This window comes from Neurospora tetraspora (assembly GCF_033439725.1).
Source record: "Neurospora tetraspora strain CBS 560.94 chromosome Unknown B0H65scaffold_4, whole genome shotgun sequence".
NCBI classification, from domain to species: domain Eukaryota; kingdom Fungi; phylum Ascomycota; class Sordariomycetes; order Sordariales; family Sordariaceae; genus Neurospora; species Neurospora tetraspora.
Genome location: NW_026944386.1, coordinates 4,271,017 through 4,290,565, shown reverse-complemented (window position 1 = coordinate 4,290,565; position 19,549 = coordinate 4,271,017). Strand labels below are relative to the sequence as shown.

At 50.9% G+C, this 19,549-nt stretch overlaps 6 protein-coding genes across 6 annotated transcripts; 2 read left to right on the top strand and 4 right to left on the bottom strand.

Moving 5' to 3' along the window:
• Positions 1-6,805: 6,805 nt before the first annotated feature.
• Positions 6,806-8,060, bottom strand: B0H65DRAFT_210543 (uncharacterized protein). Its single transcript, XM_062821926.1, has 2 exons — positions 7,343-8,060; positions 6,806-7,148 (listed from the first exon to the last, which is right to left on the bottom strand). The coding sequence occupies exons 1-2, from the start codon at positions 7,841-7,843 to the stop codon at positions 6,927-6,929; spliced, it is 723 nt and encodes a 240-aa protein (XP_062682238.1). The 5' UTR covers positions 7,844-8,060; the 3' UTR covers positions 6,806-6,926.
• A 1,293-nt stretch (positions 8,061-9,353) lies between these two features.
• Positions 9,354-10,535, top strand: B0H65DRAFT_589209 (uncharacterized protein). Its single transcript, XM_062831021.1, has 2 exons — positions 9,354-9,992; positions 10,055-10,535. The coding sequence occupies exons 1-2, from the start codon at positions 9,441-9,443 to the stop codon at positions 10,220-10,222; spliced, it is 720 nt and encodes a 239-aa protein (XP_062682237.1). The 5' UTR covers positions 9,354-9,440; the 3' UTR covers positions 10,223-10,535.
• Positions 10,536-10,984: 449 nt separating this feature from the next.
• On the bottom strand, positions 10,985-12,009 carry B0H65DRAFT_467173 (uncharacterized protein). The gene is made up of 3 exons (XM_062826897.1): positions 11,935-12,009; positions 11,795-11,875; positions 10,985-11,629 (listed from the first exon to the last, which is right to left on the bottom strand). The coding sequence occupies exons 1-3, from the start codon at positions 11,995-11,997 to the stop codon at positions 11,438-11,440; spliced, it is 336 nt and encodes a 111-aa protein (XP_062682236.1). The 5' UTR covers positions 11,998-12,009; the 3' UTR covers positions 10,985-11,437.
• A 2,354-nt stretch (positions 12,010-14,363) lies between these two features.
• B0H65DRAFT_408854 (uncharacterized protein) lies at positions 14,364-15,224 on the top strand (the record flags this gene model as incomplete). The annotated part of the gene is made up of 2 exons (XM_062823823.1): positions 14,364-14,798; positions 14,883-15,224. Coding segments are annotated over 2 exons (777 nt in total), but the record flags the coding sequence as incomplete, so codon positions are not given.
• A 1,674-nt stretch (positions 15,225-16,898) lies between these two features.
• B0H65DRAFT_467169 (uncharacterized protein) lies at positions 16,899-17,941 on the bottom strand. The gene has a single exon (XM_062826896.1). The coding sequence runs from the start codon at positions 17,628-17,630 to the stop codon at positions 17,322-17,324; it is 309 nt and encodes a 102-aa protein (XP_062682234.1). The 5' UTR covers positions 17,631-17,941; the 3' UTR covers positions 16,899-17,321.
• Positions 17,942-18,109: 168 nt separating this feature from the next.
• On the bottom strand, positions 18,110-18,545 carry B0H65DRAFT_407777 (uncharacterized protein; the record flags this gene model as incomplete). Its single annotated transcript, XM_062823817.1, has 2 exons — positions 18,110-18,295; positions 18,372-18,545. Coding segments are annotated over 2 exons (360 nt in total), but the record flags the coding sequence as incomplete, so codon positions are not given.
• Positions 18,546-19,549: the final 1,004 nt, after the last annotated feature.

Below are 19,549 nucleotides of genomic sequence, written 5' to 3'. Positions count from 1 at the left end.
ACAAAGGCGATGCCTTCAAAGCACTAGTCGAATGGAAGAAGTTCGTAGAACTTCAGACTGGTCTGAAGGTCTGTATCATTGGCCTCGATGGAGGGCCAGAGTTTGGACTGGCAACAACAGAGTTCAAGAACAGTAAGCTCGATAAATGGGCAAAGCAAGAAGGTGTTGAAATCTGGAAAACGACACCGCACACACCATGGATGAATGGCCCAGCCGAACTGACTGGCCGGCTCATCATGACAAAGACCAGAACAGTCATCCAAGAGAACAAGATTCCCATAGTTCTATGGCCGTTTGTGATGGACGCCGCCGTCAGAGTCATGAATCTCCTACCAACCAAAGCGAATAAAGACAACGACAAGATGAGTCCCCATGAACTTCTTCATACTCACGCTAATTCACCAAAAGACCAAAAGAAGCCATACCTCAAACACTTGCGAAAATACTGGTGTACCGCCTACTATTACATCAAACCCCAAAAACGCGAGCAAGGCGACAAATTTACCCCGCGAGCGCGCAAAGCCCACCTTCTCAATTACGGTGACGAACACGGCCGCATTTACTGGCTATACGCCCCCGAATCTCACGAGATAATCCGAGCGAGCGCAGTCAAGTTCGTGGAAAAGGAAAACGAGGATAAAGAAAGAGAGGATGAGCCTCAACACACGGTAGTCTTCGAAGATCACAGCGTTCAAGAGATAGAAGACGTGGCGGAGCAAGAGAAGGAGGTGATAATTAGGGTGACGGGTATAACGCGACGGTCAACAGAAGCGCAGCCGGTAGAAGGTGAACAACGGCCTCAACCCAAGCTTCCCCCTGCGGTCCTCGAGATACCGCGTTACTACCAAACCCCATCCTCAACACCAGTGCCATTTTCAACACCATTGATTCAAGAACTCCAGAACCAACAAGACCAGCCATTACCGTCTATCGAGGAGGAGGAGCAAGAGGAGGAGCAAGAGGAGGAGCAGACAATGGACCTTGATGACTTGGATGAGGAGGATCCCATCCCACCAAAAGACAGCCCGCTCAACAAATCCAAATCACGCTCCCCTAGCGAATCCAGCAAATTCTCGGAATCAGAAGACGCAAGTATGGGAGACGTGGATAACGCGACTTCTACCCCTACTCCACGAGGCAGTCTCAGAATGCCAAATCTATTCAAGAGGTTTATGTCTCCATCAACCTTTAAACCTCTCCAGAACCCCATGGAGCTCCAGCCTATGCCGCCAAAATCTCCAGGTCCGCTGGCATCTCCAGCACCACCGGCATCTCCAGTTCCACCTCCCCGACTGCCACCAGCTAACCCGGCTTCTCCAGCTCCCTCACAAGCACCCCTAACTCCCCTGGTTCCTCTTTCAAAAGACCAACCCTCTTCAGAGCCCACGGCTGTTACCGTGAGGGATAACTCTGTTCCCCCAGAGGTATGCGAAGGTCGTCCAAGGAGATCTAAAGCCAGGAAGCCAGAAGGATACAAGTACGGTGATGAACAAATAACCGACGAACTGGGTAAACCAATCGTCAATAAACCATTGCTCTACCATGGAACGATGGAACCAAACCGTTTGACGAGACCACCACCTACCTATTGCTTTACAGCAATGAAAGCACTAAAAGAAATCAATACACGTATCAACATTGAAAGAGATATCCCCAAGAACTACAGACAAGCCAAGAAGCTCCCGAATTTCAGTACATATTGGCTTCCAGCCATGCAAAAGCAGGTGAAAGCACTGGAAGACCAACGAGTGTGGACTCTGGTACAGAAAACCCCTGATATGGATGTTCTACCCGGAAAATGGGTATATGACGAGAAATTCAACCTTCTTACACAAGAGCATGAGGCCAGAGCCAGATGGGTAGCTTGTGGCAACAAAGAACAGGAAGATTCATGGAATATCGAAGACGTTTATGCTGCAGTAGCCAATAGTACGAGCCTTCGAATCTTTCTGGTTTATATGGCCATTCACGATCTGGAATGTCAACAATTCGACTTCAATACAGCATTTCTTAATGCCCCCATTCCAGAAGGGAAAAGATATTACGTCGAACAACCAACAGGACTAGCTAAGACGTCCCTACCTGTCCCATCTGGACTAAACAAATATTCTGAACTGGTGTGCTTGCTACGTAGAGCTCTATATGGGTTGAGACGGAGTCCTCTATACTGGTTTAACACCATAAATCCCATCCTGATAAACCTGGGCTTCTTGGCACTAGGCACAGATGCCTGTCTCTTCATCAACAAAGGAAGAAGAGCATTGATCATACTCTACGTCGATGATCTCCTTATTGCAGCACCAAGAAATGAGGACGTTGAAAATATCGCCAACCAGCTGAAATCCAGGTTTAAGCTGAAGTCGATGGGCGAGGTCAGAACGTTCCTTGGCTATGATATTGTTCGTAACAGAAAAGAACGCACGGTGTTTGTGTCACAACAGCGATATGTACAAGCAATTATCAAGAAGTTCGAATATGATGGCTTGAAAGGCGCCAACACTCCATGGCCACCAAGTTACAAGATCTATGGGGGTGCCAGTCCAGCTATCGAAATGGCAGAGATTCAGAAACTATACATCAAGAAGACAGGATCACTCAACTACACCTCGATGGGCAGTAGACCAGATATCACATTCACAGTCAATAAACTATGCGAAGGCAACGCCAAACCGACAGACAGGCACGACTACGTGATGCGTCATCTCTTCAGATACCTGGTAGACAACTCAGATCTGGGATTACTACTGGGAGGCCTGTCGTTTCCACGGCAACCAGACCTCAATTTCAGGACATACGCAGATGCCTCATATGCTGATGATATCGAGACAAGGCACAGCACAGCCGGCCATATTGTATTTGTCACGACTGGGCCAGTATTCTGGAAGTCAAAGAAGCAAGCCTTCGTTACACTAAGTACAACAGAAGCAGAATTCACAAACCTTGTGCCAGCAGCTAGATCAGCTGACTGGGTGTCACAAATGCTGGAGGAACTGGGCATGGCACAACCACAGCGTATCCTCTTTACAGACAGTGCCAACGCAAGAGCAACAGCGCTCAGAACCCCTGGAAGGAACCGCTGCATTGATATACGGCTAAAGTGGGTCACAGAACAGATAGAACAGAAAAGGTTTGAGGTTATTCACATTCCCGGTACTGATATGGTAGCCGATGGCCTGACGAAAGGCCTCAAGGCGGATAAGCATGGAAAATTTGTAAAGATGCTGGGCTTAACCAGAAGGGATATCCCCTGGCTCAACACCAAAAAGAAGGAGGATATTTGATTGTTTACATGTACATAGATTTCCTATTTCAGGTCTGTGGGGGTGTGTGAGAAGATTCTGGGCGTTTGCTGCACAGACCGCTAGTCCTTTGCCCTGCAGGCCCCTTTGACAGCGGTTCTGGCACTTCCCAGAATCCCCTCCTTTGCAGACCTTCCTCCTCTTTGTATCGCCAGCTCTATATAGCTGGCGATCCCTTCCAGCCTCAGTAAGCTGGATCCCTCAATCTACATCATTCCCATCATTCGTGATCCACCTCATATTTTGCCATGAGTGTGACAAAGAGTGGGGCGGAAGGACTGAACAGATGATTTACCTCCAAGCACTCCTATACGGAACAATGGCCATCGACTGAACCTGGATCATCAATCAAGAATAAGGAGTGCAGTCCGCAAGTTGCAATTGGCGTTTGACGTCATTGACGAACTCTTGTCTGGATAGGCAGTCTCGCCAGTGCACTATTTTAATGCCTGTCGACGGGAAGCGACGCTAACATTCAGTGGAGCAGTGGAACGGATACGCAGATCGTGAGCTTAACTTTATTCCAACCTCAACGTAGGGACAGAGAATAGTAGGGAACTGATTGCGACGGCATCGACGTCTGGAGACAGCAACATCGATACGGTCACATCACTTGGCAGAAGATAAAGACAGTTGAGGCGGGGTGATCGTCAAAGTAGTCAACGCCTGCAGAAGCAGAAGGTGTCGCATTTCCATTGCCATCCTTTCACTCATTTACCGTTAGCGCGCTTGTACCGGAGACCACGGACAGGGGTGTGAGGCAGAGGAGCTCGCGCACACGGTGTCGAAGATTGTAAGAAACACAAGACTGGCGGGATAGTGGAAGCGGCGCCACCCAGCACCAAACCCAACACTCCGAGCTGCTCAAAGGTAGGTATCCGACCCATCGGTGTCTGGATTAGGTCGGCGGCATCCTTGTCTTCTTGCTTGAAGCCATGCTTCGTGGGCTTTAAACACCTTGGTGGGCGGATCTTTTAAGTGCGTACCTGTACCTATCCAGCGAGATTGGGCAACTTGAGAGGAACGGAAAGAGGGAAGAAAATGCAGGTGTGGTTATGAACCAAGGTCACCATCGTGTGTGGTGGGCCCTGTGTTTGCTTCCTCGAGGTCTTTCGTGGAACTACCACACACTACCTCGTCGTCCTAGTCTTGACAGGAGGTAATCGCCCTCCACACCTGCTTAACCAGGTTCGCCAGGACAAGGCCCAGTAGGGCGCCGTCCGCTCTGGCTCCCGTCCCATGTGTCGTTCATTCAGAAAATGTAACCCACATCACACCGAAATTGATCTGTTTTTACCAACAACAGCTAGTTTAAGCCCTGTGGATTGGCCAACGTGGAAGTCTTGTTTCAGCTTTGTTCTGATGTTTGCCGACATGTGACACGTCCCACCCAAAACTTCAACATTTCACTGAATTTGTCGCTGACATATTGCAATCGATGCATTCCTGCATCGCGCACTTAAATGCTTCGACAAGACCGCTTATCATGCTCTCTCTTCCCTGCGGTAGTACAGAGCATCCATCCCCATAGCACGTAACCAGGGTAGCCCAAGTCCCCTGCCAAGAAGTCGAGCAAGTCGAATCTGGATGCCAAACCCACGGATTCGAGATACATACAGTAGTGTAGGGTATGAGCATTAGCCAATGCCATGTGGGCGTTGCGTATGTAGGTAGAATGGAGGCCGCCGGGCACAGCGCCCTGCAGTGTGCGAGGGGCAACCCGCTTGAGGTACGTACCCAGTCTCTGCCGTGTCTGCGTGTCTGAAACAGGGATCACTCGTCGTCGACTTGGGCGATGTTTTTCTTTCCATCGGTTTCACTTGGAAAATACATGGTGGGTTGTGGACTTGTGGTAACGCCTAGGTTCCGCATCGATCCTTCTGCGGACACATGCATCACTCAAAAATGAAGGAGAGGCTTCGCTCTCCGTCACCTCTTCGGGCACGCACAACGTTTGCGTTGCATTCATCACCAGACATCACCTAAACAAAAGTGCCGATAATCCCCGGTCCTACGTCCATCCGGACAACATCCCGAGAATCTCTTATGAAACATCTTTGTTGCCGTCATGGCATTGCTGTGCCACCGGGATGCACCCCCAAAACCAGCCCACAATAATGTAGCTTCAAGCAGGGCCAGATGATCAAATATGGGGCAATTGTCTAGAGGTTGGAACTACGGAGGCCATTCCCAATTTGGTGCCATCTTTCGAAATGACAACAATCTGACAACCGAACCTGAGGGCATGCTGCTGTCGAAACGGACTTGGAGAGTACAAACACAAAGTCAGTCAATCATTGCTAGTTCTGCCTAGACTAGAGGTAGGTCCAAAGAAGAAAAAGTATGGCTCGGTTATTGTGATGGCAAAATCATGGCTTTGATTGGTAGATAAAAGGATGATGTAGAGGGAAGAATCCCAGGAATCATTTACAGGCCGAGAAACCGATCTTAAATACCCCGCCCAAGCAGGCTGCACCTTCCAGTAGGATAGCTTAGCTCCACGCTTCATGCCATGCACGGTTTTCCTGCATCATCGATGCATGTAGGTAGTGATGGCTCAAAGCGCTGCACGGATGCCCCTGCGTTGGCAGAAATGCTTGCAGGCTTGTTCGCTCCTTCTGTTCTCTGATTACGAGATGGCCAGGCAAGCCACTGCAGGATCACGCACACCAAACGTACAAGCTTACCGCACCAACGGCGTCAGGAACAACAATCAGCGAAACTTTTCGAGCGTCTCCTCCCGTGATGGGTGGCACTGTGCGTCTGCGATTCACCAGAAAGTGTTTGCGTGACAGGCAAGATCAGTTTGGTGTGATCGGCCGATGCAGGAACTCTCGGGAGGCCAACCCAGGGCCTGCGTGCTTCGTGGGCACAACCTGCACAAAATGCAGCAGTCGAGTGTACGTCGTCAAGCAAAGCTGACAACATGCGATCTTGACGCATGAGAACTTTATACAGGCTTTTCTTGGACGGACTCGGCAACCCGGACGTCCTAGACGCGCGCCATTGCATCGTCGCCCTCTCTTCTCTTTTTTCAGAGGTTTTTTTTTCTTCCATTGTTTTTCTGTGTTTCTTTTGGAGCATGTGTGTGCGTGTTGGACTTGAACTGACATGAGATGAGCTGGAAACCGATTTAGGAAATTGATAGTATGGATTAACATGAGGAGGGAAAGAACAGTACTAGGGACTGCCACATTTACAGAAGCTAAAGACACCAGTATCGATACTTTAACAAGTCAGAGCATTGGTAAATACAAAGGGCAACGCACATTATAGACAAAAGGAACGAGCCACAGAAGGTGGTATACAAAATTCAATTGTTTTACTTGTCAATGGGAAACGCCCAACCCAGTCCGTCCTTTATGCTTGCAGTCGTTTTCGAATAACCTCTTTAGCAAACCCTCCAGAAAAAGGTGTACCGGCTTTTATAAGTCGCCAGACAACACCATCGCAAATGAATCAATGAGATCGCCGTAGGTCCGTCCGTGGGACCGCCCATCGCGCGTATAGCGCGTTTCATCTAGCCCATATAACTCCGTCGCTCCAAATACCATCCGAGGTCCTATACGCCGATAGGTAGTCTCGGGCATCACCCTCATGCCATCCAATGTTCCTACGGTAGACTCGTCAGAATTGGGCTTGTTCATGGTGAGATCCCATCGCGCCCGCGCCCGCCGCGGCTTTCTGGCTGTCAAGAATGACGCCGGAGAAAAAGGTTTTCAAGTACCGCAAGAGGTTTTCCCTGCGTTCCTTGCTAGGGACGAAGGGAACGCCCATCTCGGCGGTCAGTTCCTCGAAAAGGATGTCGATGGACCGAGGCAAGACGTTGTTGATGGACTGTTCGTACACCTGTTCGGGGAAATGCCAAGACAACGGTTAGCGGTGCTGCGCTAGCGAGGCTAGCAATCAGATGGAACGCCAGGGGACGGGAACGGGCGGGACGGGAGTGGAGTGCAGGTGGGGCCAAACAAGCGCTGTAAATCAGGGCCTTTGCGTGGGTAAGGTAGGTATTCGTTCTTGGGGTTGTGTTAGGTTCAACTCACGTTGGCCTTGACGGCTTCTTTCCTCAGCGCCGCCAGCTTCTTGGTCACCATGTGATGGGTTCTTTCGACGTTGAACATGTCCGAAAGAAATTCAGCAATCTTGGGGTGGGTCATCTTTTGCCCTTTGAGGGTCAAGAGCCACTGTACCTCGATCGGAGTCCACTCTTGACACCTGCTCCTCCCGGTTTGCTGAGGTACCGGGCCTGGGCGCTGGGTGGCCGTGAGGATGCCGGGAGCCGTGGGCCACATCCCATGCACCATGGGGGCCGCTCCGCCCGCACCTTGCCAGGACATTCCTGCAGCGGCAGCGACTGGGAAATTTCCCGGATACGGTCCCAACTGGGCGGATGCTTGTTGTGGATCAGCCGTCCATGGCGGATGGGCGTTCGTCAAGACATTCGGTGCCGGGGGTGGTGGTCTGTAGACGACTTTGCGGTTGTTGGGAGTAGTTGTTGCCACCACCGTTGAAGAAGTGTTGCGGTTGGTAAGCAGCTTGGCCATGAGACGCCCTGAGCATTGAGGGACCAGATGCCGGAGTTGATGTAGCCGGTGGAGAGGCTTGACGGAAGATGTTGGCTGGCCCTCCAGGCGCGCCAGGTTGATAAGTATGATGGGTTGGCATCATGTTGTATGACGCGGTCGGACACAACGCGATGATCGAACAGTTTGCTGAGCTGTGTCGTCACTTTCCAAACTTAAGAAGAGTTGGAGATAATTGTTGGGTTCAAGATCGGACGAGATGTGGCTGGGCACGACGGCGGTGTCATCCAGCATATATATCAGCTGCACCTTGTCTTTCCGCACACCAATTGAGCTGGGAACGAGGTCAGGTCAATTGAGGTGGGAACAAGGTCGGGTAGAAGATTGGGCGAGATCGTGACTGGCAGCTAAGGTCTTTCTGAACGAGACAATTCGGACGTTGAAGGTCGTCGTGAAATGGGTTGTGGTCTTCTGATGTCCGAGAGAAAGGTCGAGCTCGCCCTCGAGGAGCAAAGGCGCGACTTGCCAAACCAGAGAGCCGGTTCCCTATGTGCGGGCGGGCAAGATCATGGAGAACGTAAAGGTGAACGGGGGAACGAACAGGTCAATGGCGAGTGCGGAAGGGACAGCAGAACAGCAAAACCATGATGGATTGCGTTTCATTTGAGTCCTTGGTCTCCCCTGGTGGATAGATGACGCTATCGTCAAATAAAGGTACGTATCTGGTATGCCTCACGATCCGCCTCTGTAACCACCACTGAGAATCAAGATTTGTTGACCTCAGGCCATAGTATGAGCTTCACCGAGACGGGATTGAGGCAGGCTTGAAGCCGCCCGGGATCACATACATGGGCGAGAAGGCTGCGCACCATTGAATGTGTGGTGGTGATGAATCGCCGAGTTTCGAACAAGAAAATGATTCGACTTCATCGACGGACGGTGGACATGTTCATCCACAATTGAAAAAGCCACGGCAATCCAAAAGATTTCGATGATCCCCGAGTGCATCTCTTAGAGCAGTCCTTTGATTCGCTGGATTGCTGCAAGAAAGCTGTCTTATCCCTCGTGTTCCACCACTCGGGTGTCTACCTAGCGCCCCGGCGTTGAGCCTAGCGTGAAGCCTGTCACGACGCCTGGCACGAAGCTGGCTCGAATCCAGCATGGAGCCTGCATGAAGCCCGTTTCTTGGCAACCGTGGCGGTAAGGAATACCTCCAGATTCTGCCAAAGAAGCCATCATGATCATCGTGATGGGAATCTCTGGGACCGGTAGTGCGCGTCGGTAGCTGAAGCCGTCCGTACGGCGCTCTTGTTTAAGAATGTGCAACCGGAGTAAGCCGTCGTGGATTACATGTGGCCCAACCATTGACATGCTTTCACCTGCTGGTACGGGTACCAAAGTACAAGGCTAAACAAAGCGTCATTTTCAACCAATGAAAGATGTTGGCAATTCTCGGTGAGGTCAGTTTTCCAGTCTGAGAACAAGTGGCGCGTGAAGCCATCGCGATACTCTTATCTCAACCGCTTATAAGCACAGAATCCCGCCGCTTGTTGTGAGGCCAGATCAGACCAGGGACCATTTTCTGCTATCTTCATTGTTCAGCAAGCATTACTTTACGATGGACGACGAGCTCCATTCAACACCACCCAGCTCGTGGAGTTGTGGCCAGTTTAGTTTCCCAACAGAGTCCTCAGAAGAACCGTCGTCTATGCTCTTCAATCACCCCCAGCACGCCTACGTGGGACTTCACCCCGGATTTGACACCACCGCGCCTGGGGTGATCCCGCCTGATCACATAACGAACGATCCCACGAGCGCATTCTCGATGAACCACACCTACAACGATCATACAAAATGTTCCCAGAGACAGCACATGAATTCATGGAATCAATGGACTAGTGCCCAGGGCGAAACTGCCTGGACGACAGCGCGAACAACGGTACCAATCTCAGCGGAACAGCAGCCAGGTCATCTTCTCAACCCATTCGATGTCCAAATGGACCACAGCCAACGATGGCAGATGTTCACTCAAAAACCGACGGAGATCTTCTTCACCAACGAACCGAACCCAGAGCTTAACACGACACTACGGAAGAACAGCAGGACGACGGACCATAACGAAATCCAGGAGGAGACACATTCGGCAAGAGAGGAACGGGATTTTGGAGAAGTAGGTTACTACCCCACATTGCATGGAACTTGAGTGCGTAAGACTGATTTTTCTTTCACTAGATTTTGAACAGGGCGATGAGCAGGGCGTCTGGACGTCTCATTGCACTTCTCCAGGAAGAACTGGAGAGGTTAAGCAGGGAGAACGAACTCGTCGAGGATGTTGAGGAGACGGATGAGGCGCTAGCAACCCTCAGTCTCGACAACAGGACATCGCGATGCCGACTTTGAGTTTTTCGAAAATACACTGCAGCATGGTAGTAACACCAGTCAACGTTGTCAATGGGCTTCGTTCTAGTGTGCTGTCATGTTTCTTACGGAGGAGGTTCATCGGGTTTTATGGTCTTTCGTCTCTGGTTGAATGGCAATATCGGCACACTGTCGTGGCCAGTACGACCTTGGTAGGTATTGAGCAGGTCTTCAGGTGTCCATCTTGATAGTGTTGTTGGGAAGAAGATTGGCAAGATATCCAATTTCGCGGAGCAGTTCTTGTAAACACAGGTGTTCGTGTAGATAAATAGGGTATCAGCACCAGTTACTGTCAACTTGCGACCACCTCTGTCACCAGTGATGATGACCCCGCCGTTCTGTTGACATGACAGCGGGGCCTTGATCGGCATTCGCCAAGACACTAGCGTGTCCAATCAAAAGTCTCAACTGGCCGTCAAGTTGCCTTTTCTGGACTCTCGGGCAGGGGTGGGGGAAAGGGTTTCCCAGAGAAGCCCCCGAGAAACAGCGCCCTGCTGCGAAATCGCATCCAGGCGTCGGCGTTTCAATTCCTGGGCCGAAAACAGGCAAGTACAACAGAAGGTGGACGAGGTGATAAACCAACGGCGGTTGTCGGAATGAACCATGGACACACTCAAAGTCAGCATTGACGAAGATGTCACGAAATTTCCTAATGACCAGATTAACGCTCTATGATTTCTATTCGATGGGTCACACGACCCGTTTGTGCCCTGGCACCAACTTCGAGGCCTGAGTGCTGTCAGACGTGCAGGTCGGGTCCAGTGTAAGGTGCTTTGCACGACGTGCCGTGCTGGAGTCCACTGCAGTGTCCCCTGTACAGTATTTCGGCGACGCACCAGGAAAGTATGAATGTCGCATAATCTGTTGGCCATGAGTCTGTCGCTTTTGTTTTATCGACTTTGTCTATTCAAAGTCACGACTATCTACTTTGAGGGGAGCGAGAGAGAGAGATTGCCGTGTGTATGTGTTCTGTGAATACGTTCTGTACCATCAGGCATACACTTGCAGCCATGATGACCGTTCAAAACAAAGTGAAGGGGGGTTGCTGTAAAAGCAACGTGGTGCAGAAATATGTGAAAAACATCATCGGGAAAGAACACCAACCAAGGAAAACGAAACATGAACCAAAAAAGACAACAAGAACAGGAAGACAAAAGCGGAGCAAAATCAACATCCGGCCGCCGCGTCCGTGGCCGTCTACTTTGCGTCTGAACTCATTTCTTCCAGCAAGACTTTCCGCTTGAACCACAAAGCAATATATCCCTTCAGTGCCTTAACAGTCTCTTTGGTTGGGTTGAAGGGGGAGCGCTGTTCTTCAGAAATGCTCTGAATGACAATCTCAAGGGCCATCGGCATGATATTCCCTATCGCGGTGTCCAGATTATTTGGCTGATGCAACGCATAGAAATGTTAGACCGGGTGCAAAAGCAGTAAATCGAGCGGCCGATGGGGGATGATGTACGGATAGATGAAGAGGAGATAACAGAGAGCGAAATGATGAATAGGGAAAAAGTGGAAAAGACCGGTGCATTGACGAAAACCTGGGTTACGTACCTGTCTCTTTAGTTTTTGGACTATAGGTCCAAGCGCCGGTTCTGCCGCTTCCAGAACTCCGTCTACACGCATACGCATAGCCTGCAATTTGGCTGTAGGTTAGCAAGGGAGATGCGCTGGACGGGGCGTTTGGTACTTACAGCAGACTCGATAAGAGAAGCCTCCGCAGAGGAGGCGGCGCCGGTGGTGTGATTGTAAGACATGGAGACTGGTTGCCCTTTGTTCAAGTCAAAATAAGACGAGGATGTGGCTTGGCCGGATAGGTCTGGAGACGAGGACTTTTGGGTGAAAAGTGAAATGGGATGGTGTGATTATTGTTGCTGGTACCGGCCGGAAATATTAGCCGTTATGAGAGACCTTCAAAGGGTACCGAAGAATCTCGGGAAATCCGACTTTGTAAAAAAACTATTTAACTGGCTGGGGAGGGCAGGACAGGGCATACGCAAAGTCCAGTCAGCCAACATACACCAGCATATGCGCTCGGCCTGATAGTCCTCCGCTCAGAAACATTATGTGGGAAGCGATCCGCTGAATCAAAGAAAGAAGTGATGATATTGTGGATGATTCAGAAAGAAAGCGCTACGGGAAGAGAAAGAAAGAAGGAAAAAATACTGGTGTGGTCTGGAAGTGAAAGTGGGCCAAGTGCCAGCCAACCTTACCAGGTGGCGGCGGCCCAACACATTACCATATTGCTTAACTTACATACATGTCAATCTACAGCTACCGGGCATGTCCTGCCCTAAAAGCAGTAGTTTAAAAAGTCGGATTTCCCGAGATCCTTCGGTATTGTGTTATATATAGGCAGGCTTTGAGGTAAAGGCGGCAGAATGCGATGAAGGAAGCAAGAGATACATACCAAATGTTGGTTGGGGGGCCTGCCGGTTATATGTTAGGGGAAATCGCTGGTACCGGTATATCGATCGGACAAGCTAAGAGTGGGTTCCTGCCGTGGCGTTACGATTTGACGCATGGCGGACGCCAAGCCACATTCAACCATTTTGCAGAGGTATCGATGAATGAGAAAAGCTCGAGATGTTGTTCCCCAAGGTAGCTACCTCTGGGTACGTTATTCGCAAATCCACATTGACTGACTTCAGTTGTTGCGTGGTAGCAAGCTTGGTCAGAAGCCGCTTCGCTCTGGCTGTGATCAGAACAGTGGGAGTACGGGGATTTCTTGGCACCTGAAAGGTATTGCGGTTTCCTCTTGCCGTCAATGGCCATGGCAACTTCCACCACTGAACTTGATACCACCTGGCTTGATGACTTCCGTCCTCACCGAAAACCGTAACTAACCCAAGCTAGAACCAAGCCTCAGACGATGCATGTTCGCATGGAGCGAGAAGGATTTTGGGACAGAACAGGTACGTACGTGCTGGTGAGGGCAGGTTCCTTTTCCCCCTAAGGTACTTGGTAACCGGTGTCGCTCAAGACCAGAAGCCCTATCACTTTCCTTTCCAGGAGCGAACCACTATGTGTACTTTGTTGAGGATTGTTTCCATCTGCACATAACTTGTGCAAATATCGGACCGCCTGTACTTCTCCCTTCAGGCGGTGGCAGGGATTACCAGTGCTGTGTTGTAACAAATTGATGAAAACTCGGACAAAAAGCCACAACGTCCAAAGTTCGTCAACTGGCTTCAAGCGGGCTTGCTTCTGTCCCCCTGCGTTTTTGCTTTGGGCGTCGCAACTTCCTTCCTTCCTTCAACAGCTGCGCCGAGCGCCTCCTCTGTGAAAGTCGCTCAGTGGCTGCGGAATATGCCCCGGCAGCCTGTGAACGGTGATCGGCGCAGGCAGGACAGGGGATTACCAGCCACTGAAACGTCAGGCCCGAAGTCAGTATTCTGCATGGCATCATGCCTGAGATGGAAGCCGGCATCAAGTTTGGCGTCAAGCCCCGGCAATTCGGCGTTTTTTTGGTTAAGTTGAGCCGGTCATGCTCCTTTGATGGTCTTGACGACAAGACACACGAGGCAAAAACAAATTCCGGTGTGTGTCCCGGGTTTGAGCTTCAAATGCAACATTGGTCGCTTGACCACAGGGAATGCTCACCGAATCCCTTGGAAGTCACGCCTTCAATATACCTATGGAGACTGGCAAAGAGGAACGACGGGAAGTTTTGCGGCTTGGAAGCCATTGTGATCCATTACAGTGGGCGGTTGGGTTGGCGTCGGCGATGACACCACGACTACGGGCCGGCTTGCCCCAAGGTATCTGCTGCAACTGTAATTGCCTAACACTGCGAAAATGCGGCGCATGGACATCTTGCCCCCCGAGCAACAGTTTAAAGCCGTACGTGTCCCGGGGATATCTGTTTGAAGGTATCCATCTTCTGTCAGCATTAATCCTTTCTTAAGTTTACCACCGGAAGCACTCAGAACGGTCACTTTGGCAACTCTCTGATTTGCCCTAGAGCTCAATTTTCTTTCTTTTTTTCAATACCATGGATCCTCAGCATCACCAAAGCCATCAGCAGCACCACGACAATGCCGACCCGGCCGATTGTTGTCCCTTTCTATCAGCAAGGCGCCACGATTCCTCTGACGCTTGCTTCCAAGAATACAGTCATGGCCAACACCGACAAGCAACCGGTGTAGTACCGGGGCCTCTGATGGCTGTCTTTCCGGGAGCGCACATGCAGGGCATGTACGCTGTCCCTGTCATGATTCCGGCGCAGCCTCTAACCCAGGCTACGTTGAACTACACCTGGGCCAACCCCTACACTCGCGGCATGGAGCCACAGCCGACTGAAATGCTTCAACCATTGTGGCATTATCCAGGAAACACCATGTACCAACCGCACTTACTCTTGGATCAGCTGCAACCTTCTTGCCCGGTTGACAATGGCGGATCTGGCTCGAAGCTGGTTCACAGCGACGGTCATGTGCAAGTCAAGGTGCCTGGACATCTGATGGCAAAGAACATGAGCCAAAACGCCGAGCGTAACAATCAAGACATCCCATCCGACCTAGAGCCGTTCCCGGCTTGCGGACGCGATTTTGCAAAGGTGAGTGCCGAACAGTTCGCACAACTACCTATGCCTTACCTCTAAAGACTGGGTTACTAACGCCCGGAAATGTGGCTCCTACAGACGCTCAGCAAGGTCATGACCAAAACCTCCGATCGCCTGATGGCATTGCTAGAGGCGGAACTGGACAGACTGGACAAGCTGGACGCTGCGAGCGAAGCCAGTGGTGCTGTCCAGGATGTAAACATCAAGCCTGGCATCAAGTCCGAAGGCAACTCTGGGCAAAACGACGAGCTTGACTCACCTGGCACGGAGAGTGACAAGGCGGATGAAGAGCCGCCCATTTTGAATGAGGTAGGAAGCAGGCCTCAGACGAGCGACGAGCCCAAGAAGTTTCATCGAGTCACCATGACCGACGAGCAGCAAGAGAGGAACACGGTGGCAGGACGCCCGCTGAGTTCGAATGTTCCCAAACTTGATGCCAACCGGGGTAGGGGAATTGGAAGCCAAAATGAGCGGGGAGTCAACATACCTCTAAATTCGTAAGGGCTCGTCGCTCTGAGGCGCATACCGACTCACTGTTAGCAGGGCCTTTGGTCGGCAACAGGCTCTGACTGTTCTTTTCTCGCTCCTTCCATCTCTGTTTCCCCTGTTCCCCGTCAGTTTCTCTGTCCTTTACGAATATGCCTGCTGTCACCTCCTTTCCTTTTCCTTTTATTTGTTTTTTTCTTCCTTTTTTTCTAGTTTCTCTCGAATTGTCCAGTTCGCAACGCATGTCTCCTCTCAAACATCATGTATTCCCCCACTCATCATCCTTAACCCCGTACCCGACGTTTCAGCACTCATCTCTCAACGTTCGTTCAGATAAACAAAGGCAGAAAATTAGTTGACCACTTGTACGCCTTCATTACCTCTGCTCGTCCGTGAACATGATCTGGGCTGAAGTCTCTTGCATGAACGTACCTAGCGCGCCTTTGTGATGAAGCTTTCGGGATAGCTGTGCCGTGGCAAAGTGCCTGGAAGGTGACCGATGCGTGGATGTTGAACGTTCAGTCGGCTATGTGTGTAGCGGCCATTTCTTCGTGTGTCGCCAATACACAATTGGAGGAAGGTAGAATGCTTTGGGACGGCGGGTACTCGGACGAGTTGTAGGGGCAGGAGAGAAGGATCGGGGAATGGGTATCATTTTAGGGTGCAAGTAAGGTATGATTCCGAAAAACAGACGAAAAAGGAAGGGACAGTCAGGGAAGAGGCAATGAGAAAGAAAGAAGTGAGGAAGGAGACATAGAGCAAAAAGACATCAACGAAAGAGAGAAGTAACCAAGAAGAACGAGGAAGGAAGGGGGGTGAGGTCAACGACCAATGTAGAGAGAGAAGATGGGGTAAGGTGGAAAGAACTCGAGAAAATGGCCGGAAGGAAAAGGGACAAGAGAGAAAGACCGAAGAAGAGAGTGGACAAAAATGAGGGAGGAGCCAGTTGATATAAGAGCGAGCGATGTAATGCGATGCACAGGTGGTCTGGTGACCAATCACAATGGTTACCGACCATTACTGGCCGGCTGCATCGTGCATGTCCGTACGGAATCCGTTCCGGTCCTTGGTAGAACCAAACACAGCCGCTGTCACTGAGCCTCATGCCCTGGAGGGTACGGTACGTACCTACCACATCGGGTGTAGCAGGCTGGAGAGGAAGGAACGGGCGGTCAGTGAGTACAGTTGCACCGACCGTCATTTTTGCGGTCTTTCTTCCCTCATCAACTGGATCACGGTTCTTTCGAAATGGGTACACTATCACGCCGATTCAGCATCTACAGGCCCGGGGATCACGTCCTGTCACTATTCACACCGTCCACTCTTTCTAAGCTTCCAGTGGCTAGGTATTCTTACACTATGGCGCATTAACACTGGATCACACAGCACTTCGCGTTTTATAAGGAAGTGGAAGAAAAATTTTCTGTTGAACATTTGAATTGTGATGAGCGACAATACGCACTCCCGTCTCTTTGGCTCTGGTTGGAGAGCGGGCAGGCGGGCGGGCAAACGTCTGTTAACAAAATACCGCTATCCCGCTGTAAGGTGCCATGCACTAGCACTCAAACGCTAACCCATAGCGTCCCCTCACAAGTTGAGGTCTGAGGTGGGGAAACAAGCGGGATCGGTGGGCCAGATGGAACGTCTCCATAAGCTTTTCTCAACGACAGGCGCATCATGCGGGACCCTAGGTAGAAGATTTCAAGGACTTTTTGTTTTTCTACTTCCAGGTCCTGAGCTGACAGGAAGCCTATCCCACGCAAATTGTTTGTCATTCTGTGATGGCTTTGCACGCAATGGATCTATAAGATCTCTTTGGCAAAGAAGTACTGGCACACATATGCCCATCGTTTCAACTAAATAGAATGTTGAACATGAAGGTGGAATTTAGCCACAGCGAAAGAGGCCTTTGATTAGAGAGACGGTGCATCTTGCCCAACTTGCAACACACCATTGAGGCAACAAAAGAGTGTAAAGTTTGTATTGAGGGTGTCGTCAACAACCGGTGTCTCTTGAGGTAGATACACCAGCCTAGGTAGTCAGGACTGTAAATGAGCAGCTAACTCTGAGGGTAATCGTGACAGCAAGGAGCGACGCTTGTATTGAAGTGAGGTCTATAAACCAAAGAAATCCTTCACAGTGGCATGGGAGGCTTCCTCCATAGCAAATACGTACAAGCCAGTGTGTTTTGGGGATAGAAAAGAGTGAAGGAGCTGGAGATATCCAGTTCAAGCAGTCAGGGGTATCCGGGGAAGTCGAGGGGAGTGGCAGGTGGTGGGGAAGGGGACTTGACAAATAATGTGTCGAGACGGTACAAAACAAAATGATGTTTCTCCACATCACGGGAGAAACATCTACAATATTCCAGCAAATATGTTCACCCGAGTTCTCCTATGTTCCTTTTGTGTAAGCTCGTGAGATCCGTACTCCTTGAGTTGTAGTTGATGATACAATCGTCACTTGACAATTGTTTGCTGGGTTCTTCCATTCCAGGAAGCCAGCTAAATGTGTATGGGTCATCGGCGACATTTAGTAGAAAATGAAGCTGACAGGCCAGTGCGAGCATGTCGCTGTCAACGTGCCGGAGTTGAGAGGCTGGCGCTGTGAGTTCGCCAAAGTATGGGCATGTTGGACAGCCTTGGAAATCGTCGGCCACCGAGAAAGGCGATTCTGGGCTTGTCGCGCGCAGGACCTTGGTTCTGCGCAGTGCTTTGTCATATTCCAGACTTAGCACCACGTGAACGGATATTCGACGCGCGCACGAGAGTTGTGCGGTCCCCGTTGAGATTCGGCCGAGTTCATGCCTAAGCCCTCATCTCCCTCTTCATGTCCAGGATCAGCGACTGCACCATTGCCTTGTACCATGCCCTCATCCTGATCTCGATGTCCTCCCGCTTGCGGTTAACATTCTCGGAGAAGCCATGCTCTTCGGCCAACTTGAAGAACTCGCTCGCTACCAGTGGGATTGCGGCGGGCATGAGTCTGTTGATCGACTTGTCCAGTTTCTGTTGTGGAAGAATTGGCTGTTAGCGTCATGACACCGAGTACTTCGAAGCAATGTTGACCCGTTATGGCACTCACGATCGGGTCAGCGGCGGCTTCACGGAGGCTAGCAATCCTCTTCGCAAGAATGTTCTCGTTCAGGTCGTCCAGGAACGGGAATTCGGTCTTCAGCGTCTTGACGATCTCTTTATGGCTTTTCTTTTGCTCCTTCAAAGGCAAGAGTCTATCGTTTACTTCCTTCGTCCAGCGGTCCGACGGTGGTATTGACCCTCCATGTCTCCCGGGCTGTCTCGGCCGGCCTTTGCTGACCATGGCCGGCTCAGCGCTCATGGACTGCCAACCAGAGGGGAAAAGCCCTACTGTGGGTGAAGCAAACGCCGGATTGAACGGGTGCGGGCCTCCAAGTCCCAGGGCGGGGTTCGTCCCAACTGCATGTGCTGTCCACGGTCCATAGTCCGGGTGAACTATCCCCGAAGGACTGCCCTGCTGAACAAAACCCGCTTGGCCGTGAGCTGAATTATGGACATAAGGTTGAGCGAAATCTGAGTTGAATGAGTTGACCGGCATTCCAGAGGACCGGTTGAAAACTGGAAGCGGCGGTGGGCTCGTCGGCAGCTCGTTGTTGCTATTCTGACAAAAGCCCTGGAGCATAGTGCTGGCGGTCTCATAGAAATTGGCAGTGGACTGGTCAGGGTTCTGAAGGTGCATCGGGTTCATGGTACGTTGAGCTCCAGGCTGGTTGAGATCCTGGCTTTCCTGGACGGGCATTGAGTTGACGGCGTGGAAATGGTTTGCACCAGCTGGGACTCGATGACGGGCAGGTCGTACAGGTATGTTGGACGATGTGGACGAGGGCTGCTGGGGATTTCCACCATGATGTGGGTTTTGATTCGGCGGCAGCATGATGCTCGTGTGCTCGAAGATGCTGCTGTATTGTCGGGGCTCCCAAGTGTTATTGATCAGTGAAAGAATAGGTGGATTGCTGACGATGAGTTAGAGCAGGTACCTCGAAAGGGGCATGAGAGGTATTCGTGATTGCGTGACGATGAGTTCAAAACTAATCACTCAGTGTCCGGGAGGGGGAGAGGCAGATAGTTGAGTCGCAAGAATCCTGATAGACTCGATACGTTCAACCAAGCGGTGCCTTATGGCCTTCTTACTTATCCAGGGTGAGGGACGTATCGCACGGAACCACATCCAGAGCAGAATAGAGAAGGGCTGGAGCCGCACGCCGCAACACGCCCGGCCTTGAGCTT

What these genes read in the sequence shown, in the direction of transcription:
- B0H65DRAFT_210543 (XM_062821926.1), bottom strand. Translation starts at nt 7,843, where the DNA reads ATGGCCAAGCTGCTTACCAACCGCAACACTTCTTCAACGGTGGTGGCA. An exon ending in AAGAAGCCGTCAAGGCCAAC is followed by an intron (nt 7,149 to 7,342) that starts GTGAGTTGAACC and finishes TTCCCCGAACAG; the next exon opens with GTGTACGAACAGTCCATCAA.
- B0H65DRAFT_589209 (XM_062831021.1), top strand. Translation starts at nt 9,441, where the DNA reads ATGGACGACGAGCTCCATTCAACACCACCCAGCTCGTGGAGTTGTGGC. An exon ending in AGGAACGGGATTTTGGAGAA is followed by an intron (nt 9,993 to 10,054) that starts GTAGGTTACTAC and finishes TTCTTTCACTAG; the next exon opens with ATTTTGAACAGGGCGATGAG.
- B0H65DRAFT_467173 (XM_062826897.1), bottom strand. Translation starts at nt 11,997, where the DNA reads ATGTCTTACAATCACACCACCGGCGCCGCCTCCTCTGCGGAGGCTTCT. An exon ending in CTTCTCTTATCGAGTCTGCT is followed by an intron (nt 11,876 to 11,934) that starts GTAAGTACCAAA and finishes GCCAAATTGCAG; the next exon opens with GCTATGCGTATGCGTGTAGA. An exon ending in TCCAAAAACTAAAGAGACAG is followed by an intron (nt 11,630 to 11,794) that starts GTACGTAACCCA and finishes GCGTTGCATCAG; the next exon opens with CCAAATAATCTGGACACCGC.
- B0H65DRAFT_467169 (XM_062826896.1), bottom strand. Translation starts at nt 17,630, where the DNA reads ATGTGGAGAAACATCATTTTGTTTTGTACCGTCTCGACACATTATTTG.